General features: G+C 38.3%; 1 protein-coding gene across 6 annotated transcripts in view; it reads left to right on the forward strand.

Moving 5' to 3' along the window:
- Nucleotides 1–5,955, forward strand: part of gramd4a (GRAM domain containing 4a) — a 73,191-nt gene extending 67,236 nt beyond the window's left edge. For all 6 annotated transcript variants that reach the window (XM_042511135.2, XM_042511133.2, XM_042511137.2 and 3 more), the window contains one exon: nucleotides 207–5,955. In XM_042511135.2, coding sequence (XP_042367069.1) covers nucleotides 207–317 — 111 coding nt within the window. In that variant the 3' untranslated portion in view covers nucleotides 318–5,955. The remainder of the gene's footprint in view (nucleotides 1–206) is intronic.
- Nucleotides 5,956–10,264: the final 4,309 nt, after the last annotated feature.

Below are 10,264 nucleotides of genomic sequence, written 5' to 3' on the forward strand. Positions count from 1 at the left end.
CCTGCGACTATCCCAAAATGTATTTTTTTGTAACGTCTCCGATAATTTTCCCCAGGGCATTGTCTTTTTATAATCATTGGAAGCCAAATCCATGAAACTCAATTCATCGCCCAGATCTACATTCTTGCATTACATCTTATAAGCTAGTGCAGGAGCAATGTGTAACATGTAGATTTTCATCACAAATCACTTTCTGTTCCCTCCAGCCACTGGTGTTTGGTGCCATGATCCACAGAGATGAGGCTTTCGAGGCCATCTTTACTCAGTACATGAAGATCATGACCACCACCAAACCACCGGCCAGCGCGGAGCTCTAGACAGCCCGTATCCCAGCAACAGATCTCCATACATAAGTCTGGGGCAGAGAGCCTCCTGAGATTCAACTCGACTGGAAGATGATTTAGAAAACAGCACCACACTCCTCTGCTCTGCGTGAGCTGCCTCCTCTTGTGACGGGCATCAGCTTCCTCATCGACGGTTAGCTTCGGTTGGTGGATTTCCTATTTGGGCCTCATCAGAGGGGGACGTGTGGGTGCGTTGGCTACATGTCTGCGTAGTTGGGATTTAGTTGCATCACACACTTTTTGTGAGATAATGAGCAAAATCCGCTAACTGGTTGTAAGGAGGAGTGAGGATCGGTGTGGTTTTTATCAATCAGCAGAAGGCTGGCGAGGGGGCTGGTTCTCTTCGCCCACCTGACTGACCAACTGACTGGCTGACTGGCTTCCTGACTTACTTGTTTCTGTGTTTGCATGTGTGAGTGAGTGAATGTGTGGGCAGAAATTATGGTCTTAAATTGCGTCAAGTGTCTCTATTTTTCTCTTAAGTAGTGAGTCAGCGGAGTGACTTCTGCTGTGGGTGGTAGATTTCAAGAAGTGCTCAACCTGGCTGTCAAATGAATATCATGGAAGATAAACTCGAGGTTCCTTTTTAACTGCCAGAAATCTGTAGGAACAAATGTGTAAATTTTAGCTTTATAAATCAAAAAACAACCATTGATGTTGAAATATTTAGACATTTAACTGGCTGATCGGTGCCTCGTGGCATAGCCCAACAAACATTTTTTTTTGCGTTCATGTGTGAGTGGTCAGTTTTTTTTTTTGAATGTGTATTAGCTGTGAAAATGTCAGATCACCATTTGACTGACACAGAGCCTTTCTGTTAGTTTACATTGCTGATGTCTAAATTTTCCTCTTCTTTCTAGACACATTTCAGCAGCAACGGTGTGTTTTTTAGTCTTCTTTGTCGATCTTACGGACGTTCAGCATCCGCTTCGGTGTTTGTAAGTGTGCGTATATGGAGCGTGTAGTGATTTCTTTTTTTCTTTTCAGAAATGCCTTTCTTTTAAACAAAAATGTCTCTTTGTAACAAACAGCCTTTTGGATGAGTAACTGGTGGTCCTGGAGTTTGCGTCCAAGACAAGAGCACAACCGATGTTAGATGGTTCGAACGCTGACTGCCATTCAGAGCGACAACACAGCTGAGAACACATTCTCTCGTGTCCAAGCTTCTCTCCTCAAGGCACAATCTGTACATATTTAGAGAGATTTTCCTTTCTCCCATTAACGGTATTTGCCTTGCACTTTATTAGAGCGTTAACTGGAATTTCTGCCATTTACGTTGCGGTGAATTGACTCTAGATGCTCACTATTTCAGCTGGAATCTCTGGTCAGTGTTGGCAAAACAGTCTCAAAGCTACACTTTTATCCTGTAGGTATTTCTTTGTCGTCTGACTGTGAACAGCCAGCGCTGGTCACATCCTGCTGGTTCAGCACAGACGCGGTCTGAGCACTTTGTATTAATACCAGATTGATGTCTGCCACAGTGAGCCAGAGCAATCTTCAAACTTCAAACCATAAAAGAAGAAGCTAGTTTGACTTGAAAATGAAACCACGGTAGATATCTACCCACAAAAGCCCCTTAAACATTAAATTGCCAGTGTGTGTGATTTAGGGGAATATATTGGCCGAAATGGAATATACTATATAATAAGTATATTTTATTTAGTGTATAATCGCTGAAAATGAGAATTGTCGTGTTTTCGCTACCTTTGAAAGAGCAGTGAAAGAGTGTTTTTAAATCACCAGGTCTATAGTTTTGGACAGAAAGACCTCTTTGGATAATTTAGGTTGAAAACCTGAACAATGAACCCTGAAGGAATTCTAACCAGGAGACGTTTCAGCTTGCAGTAATCTGCAAACCTTTTCTGTAGTTTCTGCTAAATCTCCCTAAATCTTATGCACTGGACCTTAAAACAGGGTTCCCACAGTCATGGAAAACCTGAAAAAGTAGTAGGATTTTCTTATGTGTAATGAAATTAACGGTTTCAGTAATGTTCTGTGAATAACCTTTCACATAAGCAACGTGTGGATGCCTGATGTTTTTTTTTCATTTTTTCCCATCTTTCAGTCTCTCCCTCTGTTTTCCAGCCAATTGGAATTTTATTTAAATAGAGTTTGAACCTGGTATGTTTGACTCTTTGAAACCGAGGCGAATTGAATTGATTTCTTTAAAAACAGAAGAAGGAAATCAGCAATTTAAGAAAATGTCACTCTAAAGTTAGCAAAAAATGAAAAATTACCTGAAAGTTAGCACCAAAAACCCCACATATAACATAACAAAAACAAGGAAATTACCCCAAAAATTGATGGCTTAAAAATTGTAATAATTTTGTAAAATAATTTTAAATGTATTATTATGATAATCAGAAATGTAGTCTTCTGGACATTGAAGTAGTTTTTCTGGATTTTTTTTTCAAATTTACTAATTTCTTTGAATTTGTTGGACTTTTCTTACCAAGTTGCTCATTGCCTTTTTTTCCCATTCAAGTCACAGCAATTTGCTCAGGGTTTAAATGTTTAAATACTCGTGAAACAGGTCTGATAGCAGCACAAGAAAAGTAATGTCAATCTTAGTTTCAAAGGGTCAAATAACGCCGGTAAGAAAAATGATGTTATGACTGTGATTTCAATACTGACGCCCCACTAACCGTTACGATCGAGCGATTGACTTGCAGCCAAAGGTTGTCACAAGTGCACACTTTGATTAAAGTTTGGAGTAAAGTTTTGAAATTTTGCCCATGAATTGTGTGGCAACCCTGATTAGAGTGTGCTCAACCTTTGAAGTATAAATCTAAACCTGATTGTCGGAAACCGATGCAGAAATATCTATTGAACCTCTTTTCTGATTGGCTGATCTGACTTGCATAAATGCACAGCTCCTCAAGCTGTTTTAGGCTACAAATGACATATATAAATTCTGTATTTATTTATGTAAGTCCCCTTTTTTAAATCAGAAAAACAGGACAACGAGCTATGACGACATGCCTAATTTTGTCCTTATTTGTTTGCTTATTTTTCCCCGTCTTTGTAACACCACAGTGAGTAGAGAGCGATGTCTGGGAGCTCCTCCACTCGGTCCAGATCATCTAAATGTCAGCTTTTGTAGTATATCAAGTATATGGACAAAAGGTCTCGACTGAAGAGAATATTTCAACGTCACTTTATCTTTAAGACGCTGTTCACAAGAATAAAGCCGGCCTTTACTCTTGCAGAACGGTTTGTAGAAATAATGATGCCAAACTACATTAGACACTTCACCGTGTTTTTTGTTAGATAAACGGAGATAGGATACGGGACTGGAGGTCGTGATTTCTCTGCCGATTGTAGAGTAGCTGTTCCACACTCCTATTTACTGTACGCCCAGCGGCAAAAGCTTTAGTTTCTAACATGTAAGTCTTACAAAACACTGTTTAAAAAGAGACCTTGACATTTAAATAGTTGCTTTTTTCGAGTCATTATTTGTCACTGGATACTTCCTTCTTGTTTAACAAATGTTAAATCACATTTTAGTCTCCGTACCTTTAGAAAAATGGGATTATTTTCGGTAATCTGCACTTCAAAACTGCCCTTAAAATGTCAAGGTTTCTCTTAAAATCTAAACAAGTCCTCTTATCATCGATTAGAATCAGCTGGATATGAAGCTGCAAGAGACGCAACGGACCAGCTCAAAGCACCACATCATTATTGTTATTATTAGTTTAAACTGAATAAGAGTGGATATTTTTCTTTGACATCCGTTTGTATGATTTGGCCTGTTATTAACAGGCTGCCTTCCCAGACATGGATTTTCTATTTTTGTTTAGGAATGCATTCGATCCATGACGGAGGGAAACCCGTTGGATGTTAGAGCAGGTGAAATCAGGAAGTGACGCTGTCTCACTGTGTGATTGAATGGCTCGTTGTAGTCCTTAAAGCTTACCTGAAGCCTTTCGAAATCTGTTAACTCTGACGAACGTCTCTCTAACGAGGCTGCGCTCAGATAAAGCACAGAATGTATCATGTTCAAAATTTTTTCTTTTTGCCAAATCTTTCATTTTCTGTCTGCCATATTCTGCCTACGCTCATGTTTACAGAAGGTTGTACAAATTACTTTTTCTTTTTCTTTTTTTTTTTGCTTAACCCAGTTTGAATTCCTTTAACAGTGGAGTTATGAAGACTGGACTGCTGTTCTTGAATTAATGTCTGGGCTCTCATTGGCTCTTAACCACTCACATGACTATTTCTGCTCATTTTTGACCGATAGGAACCTCATCATGGCGTCAACAAGAGTATTTTAAACCTTATGCAGCATGTAAATGGTCATATCCAACATCGCAGTACTTGGTTAGTTTCGTGTAAGTTGCAGTAAAACACAGAGCAGAGATGGTCATGATGGACTGAAATGGCAACATCAGTGTTTTTGACATCTAGTTTGTTCTTGACGGCTTGATGCACGTTTTTGAAGTGCGAAGAGAAGGGCAGAGATAGCATAAATATTTGATTCACAATGTTATTTTTTGATTAAATGAAACATTTCCACTCAGAGTATTACAAAGTACGTTGGAGAAAGCATGAAGCAGATTTTAAAGGAAGAGTGTGGCATTTTGGGAAATTGCACAAGAAGTTTGATACCAATCTGACAATGCTCGATAGAGGCAAAGTCCCTCCCCTTTCAGTGTCCCTAATGTGACCTTATTTTGGAAAAAAATAGGCCTGTACCCGACTCAGAATTACACCAGTTGAATCAGAGATTGAACAAGGTTTGGCGAGATGTTCATGTAATAAAGTAAACAAGCTAAAGACTGATTGTAAATGTGCTCAATTTTTTCCGCTGACACAAAATATCAAAAGACACCCAGACTTTTTTTGTATTAAGTTGCTGCCTCTGTGTCTGCAGCTGCCTGAGCAGCATGAAAGTGAGAAATGCTAACTCCAAAGCTAAATCTGGTGACTGAAACGTCCTCTGGATACTGCACATTTAGGAAGCTTATGAATATTTCCCAAAATGTTGAAATATTCTTTTAGTTTTATGAATGGTAGCCTGGACATAATAACTGCTGTACTGTGTACCACGCTACTGACAAATACTATAGAGCAGGTTTAGGATTTAACTGTTTTAATTGTCAGGGTCAAAAACAGTGGTGTTGTCCTCTCAAGGTTCCCCTGCGTTGAAACTGGTGTCCTTGCTGTCGTATTAAATATGTAGTTCCTCTTTCTGTGTAACTGTTAATTAAGGGTTTCCCAAAAGCATTTTCAACCTCCAAGTGAACCACACTGAGTGTACTGGAGACAAATGAAATGTCTCAAGGCTGCAAACAGCCCTATTTGAGATTATGACTGAAGAGAATCTAAAAGGTTAAATAAATAAATCTCAAGGATTCAGTCCCGTTTTATGGACTGAGTGCTAATTAACACCCAAGTGTTACTGGGGAAACACTGCAGTCATTACAACCAGTAATTTGTCATCCGTGACTCCTCTTTTTTTCTCCTTTTTTTTTGTCAAAGAGGAATTTGTATACAAATTATTGAAATGTACAGTGAAGAAAACAAAAACCACTGAGTTTTTAAAAGACATGTCTATTGTAAAGGATAATGTGATGTACATTTTTTAATTTAAGTAAATGAATTTAAGGTATTTTGCTCTTGTGTCTGTCTTCTTTTGCTTTAGGGAGTGGGACAAATATTACTTAACCCTTTGAGACCTGAGCAAATTGGTTTGATTTCTTTCAGAAACACGAGGAGAAGGCAATCAGCAACCTAAAGACACATAGCCCAAAAAAAAGCAAGAAATTAGTAAATTAACAAGAAAAAAATAAGCAAAAAAGGAAAACATAAATCATATATTCACGTGTGTATATATATATATATATATATATGTATATATATATATATATATATACATATATAATGGCTGTGTAAAAAAATAAATAAATAAATTGGACATTTTCCTATTTTTTGCTAATTTTCTTATAATTTACACCAATTTTAAAAACTCACAGGTCATTTTTTCATCTCCTTTAACATCATTTAACATCACATGGTCCAAATAAGGCAAGAGATTAGTTAGGTTAGGTTATAAGAAAACAACAATACAAGAAAATTACCTGAAAAAAATGCAGAAAAACTGCAGCTATGTAAATATGTATACATATTTCTGTTACTTTAATTTAAAAAAAAAAAATATATATATATATATACATATATTAATATAGAAAATATAATGAATATTTATATTTTTTAGACATTTTCCCTAGGTTTTTGATTATTATTCTTATTTTTTGAGTCATTTTCTTTGTCACCTTTTATTAATTTTTTGCATTTTGTGGCACATTGCTTGCCACGTTTGTCATTGCACCTTTGTGCTGTGAAAATGTTTTTGAGAAAAGTTAATTAACTGAATTTGCTCATGCTTTAAAGGGTTAAATAGCTTTTGAAAGGCATCTGAGCATGGCATGAGAAAACTGATGCTGAACCAAGTTCAAAAAGGTGGGTTAAAAGGTGTTTTTAAGTAAAGGTTAATTTTGGCTGCAAGCTGCAGTGCCTCCCTGCGGCCACATGGGGTCACTATAGGACTTCTTGTCAATATATATAATCTGGTAGGAATCTTCTTTTTCCCTTCTTCCACAGGGAGGTCAAAGGTTAGGGAGAACCGCTCAAGGATGTTTCGGTGTTTTGGGAAGGAAAAAGAAAGTAGGTGGTTTGGCATTTTACCCGCTCCTACCCGGTCAAACTCATTTCTACAGTGACTGGACGGCCGAGGAATCAATAAGGAGGAGGTGGATAAGGCGTGTTTGTGCTCTGCTTTGCACTTGCGACCTCTGAGGTCAGGCAACAACATCTGAAGGCTGTTTGTTTTGGTAAGTGACCCAGTTTATCTCTTTAAAAAAGCATGTGGGGGCTTGATTGAACGTGGAAATAAACGTGACAATCATAATTTGTGTCTCAGCTAAAGAAAGAGGCAAACCATTTAAATTCAAAATGCAACCATGAAAATGCTGCTGAGAGCTTGATGGAGACTCATAAAGTGGTTTCTTTTCGCAAACTTCTCCATCCGACGCAATTTAGACTAAATAATAGCGTTTCAGCTGTAATTCCGGTGGCTGACAGGTTTCCTTTTGTGCTACAGTAAGAAATGACGTCCATATAGCGGATTCAAGCTGTGAAAATGACCGCATGTCTGTGGGCCCTGACTATAATGAAAAGTGGTGGGTAAAACCGACATGTACTAAACAGTAAGTCAACAGGAAAAGCATTTAAGACAGAGTTTAGGATAAAATGCACGTTTACTTTGAGAATATTGCACATGTTTACTGCTGACATTAACTGTTAGAGGAAAAGTTTTAAAGTTCGAGATTTCAGGTTTTGTAAAAGAAAAGTTAAAGCAAAAAACAAACTTACGTCTTTTCAACTGGCTTTTCTCCATTTCTATACAATTTGTGTGTAAATGAGTCAGTTCTTTTATTTAGCGCAGTGTTCAGATGCACTTCAGTTACATTTTGATTGTGACGTCTCAGAAAGAAACTTGTTTTTTAAGCAGATTTGTATCATAACAATGTGGGCAGTTACCAGTAAAAGAACTGTTAAAAATTCCCCTCCAGCTTCCCTGCTCATCTCCCAGCTAAAATTGTCACTCACTCAAGGGCTGTCCATTGAAGTACAGATTGTAGTGCCACATTTTCAAATGCCTGCCAACAAAGAGTATTGAAACGGATCAAGAGAGCGTGGCCTTTGACTCTCTCAAACTAAGAGCAAACTCTCTAAAACTGGGGAGTGATGATCAACAACAAACAAGGATTCTGTTACTACACTGAATATTTCTTGTCAAAAATGTCTTCAGAAATATGTTTTAGCGCACTGCGACTTCACGAGTTCCATTTGTATTATTCCTTGCAGCACCATGTATACTGGTAGTTGTAGGTTTTCTGTCTCTTGAGAAAAAGCAAATGTCACAACCCATTTTCTCAGTTTTCCCTGGTCATATAGCGCTGATTTCAAACGTTTTTTGCATCTTTCTGCTGCATAGAAGGACCATTTTTTCCAGTAGTGTCATACTTCGTTCAGAATTTTTGCATCCATATCAATATAAAAGTATTTTATTTAAGCCAAGAAACAGGCATGAATGTATAATTCATATTAAATTAGACTTCCTTCCAAACCTGAGAGCTGAGTTAGAGATCAACAACAAAAACAATATGGTTAAGCTTCAAAAAGAATAGAAATCAATTCTGGCTGATATACAAGAAAAGCAACATTTCATCTCTAACAGATTTCCTGCGAGGACCTATCAAACCTCAAACGCATACTCATGCTGAACCCAAAGAGATTTTTTTTTTTCTATTGATGCCCCGTTCACTGATCTGTGTTGACTTGTGAATGTGAATGTATTCTCTCTGTAATACACAGAAGCTCTCATTTTTTGTCTTTGTTCATAAACGCTCTATTTCAAGACAAACTTTCAGGCAGTTTGAAGAGCAAATGACACCTCAGAGTCATCCAGAGGCTTCCGCCTGCTTTGCGTGATGGATTTGGTGTATTTTTAGTCAACCCAGGGGAGACATTGCCAAACGGGGCACCATTTACCATTTGTACACCGCAACAAAATGGTGACACAGTTTGACAAACCAGCTCTGTCTTCTTGTCCATGTTGGTGATGTGTGGGCACATTCTGCACTCGTCCCAATGGAAACCTTTTGTTGAATAACTTTCCGTAACCCTTAAAAGGTAAAGAGTGCAGCAGGGATGACATTTTTCTGCAGGCCGACACAGAAGATAGCGTCGCCCAGGTTCCCTTGTCAAAAATTCTATGGGATTTTTTCAAAAGGTGAACCATCTCTGCCAGTAGGTGCATTTGTTGACATCATGGTGTTGGTTGCCATGTGCTTTGTTGCTTAAACTTAACCACGTGCAGTGTTATCCCACCATGTGTTTGTGTGGATGTCATTGTAGCGGCCGATGCAAAGTGGCAATATGTGATGACTTGGTTTGAGAACATGTTGGTTCTATTTGAAGTTAGCACACATCTTGCAGTGTTACACACGTGCTTTATTGTTTCGTACTTATTTATTGAAACATCAAAGATATTCAGTACCTGAAAAAAGCCACGGTCATCAGAAATTTCCATTTTTTCCGTATCAGGTCATGATTAAACACCCATGGTCCATAATTACACCTCTTCTCAGGGCCGTAAGAGAGCACACACACCTCTCATGTTAGATTTGTTCTTGCACTTTGACTTTTCTTCTTTTTCTTATATAAAAGTTAAAGTATGTGGCCTTTGGTGACTTTGCTTAGTTCCCAACTTAGCTGCACTCAGTTTCAACCTGAGCATTGAAGACTGAAAACACCTGTGTGCTGTAACTGTGCAACATAGATGTGCTACTCAGTCTGGAGAGTTTCGGCGCTACGGAAGTTGTTCTTTATCTCTGGGAGTAAAAATAGAAAACTTGCATAAAAAAATAATGAACAAAACTTTCAAAGTGCATGAATTAAATTGCAACTTGTGTGTGTGAAGCGGCCAGTCACTAGCTGTGGTGGGTTGAGGTGACCTCTCTGTCTCTGTGTGGTATAGTGTATGTGTGTGTTTGTCCTGGATTGGAGAGGACAGACAGGCGTTTGGCTGCTGGGCCATCAGTCATTAGTTAAATGTTGAAATGATGCTTCCCCCTAAAGGATAGTAGACCATTCTGGCCATAGCTCTCCCCTCTAGCAGCTGTCAGCTCGCAGCATGGTGACTCACACACACACACACACACACACACACACTCACTCATGTACAGCCTCTCTTAGCATGATACATCTGCACTCATCATGGATGTTAATGACGATTATGATAATGTGTTTGCAAAGCCAAGTTCATACAGTGCGTGCGTGTAATAAAGATTACTGAAGAGCAATGAAAAACTATTATTTTGGTCAACAACATAAACATGCAATATCAGCTACCT

Source organism: Plectropomus leopardus, chromosome 22 (genome assembly GCF_026936395.1).
Source record: "Plectropomus leopardus strain MGB_pleo_1.0 chromosome 22, ASM2693639v1, whole genome shotgun sequence".
Taxonomy (NCBI): Eukaryota; Metazoa; Chordata; class Actinopteri; order Perciformes; family Serranidae; genus Plectropomus; species Plectropomus leopardus.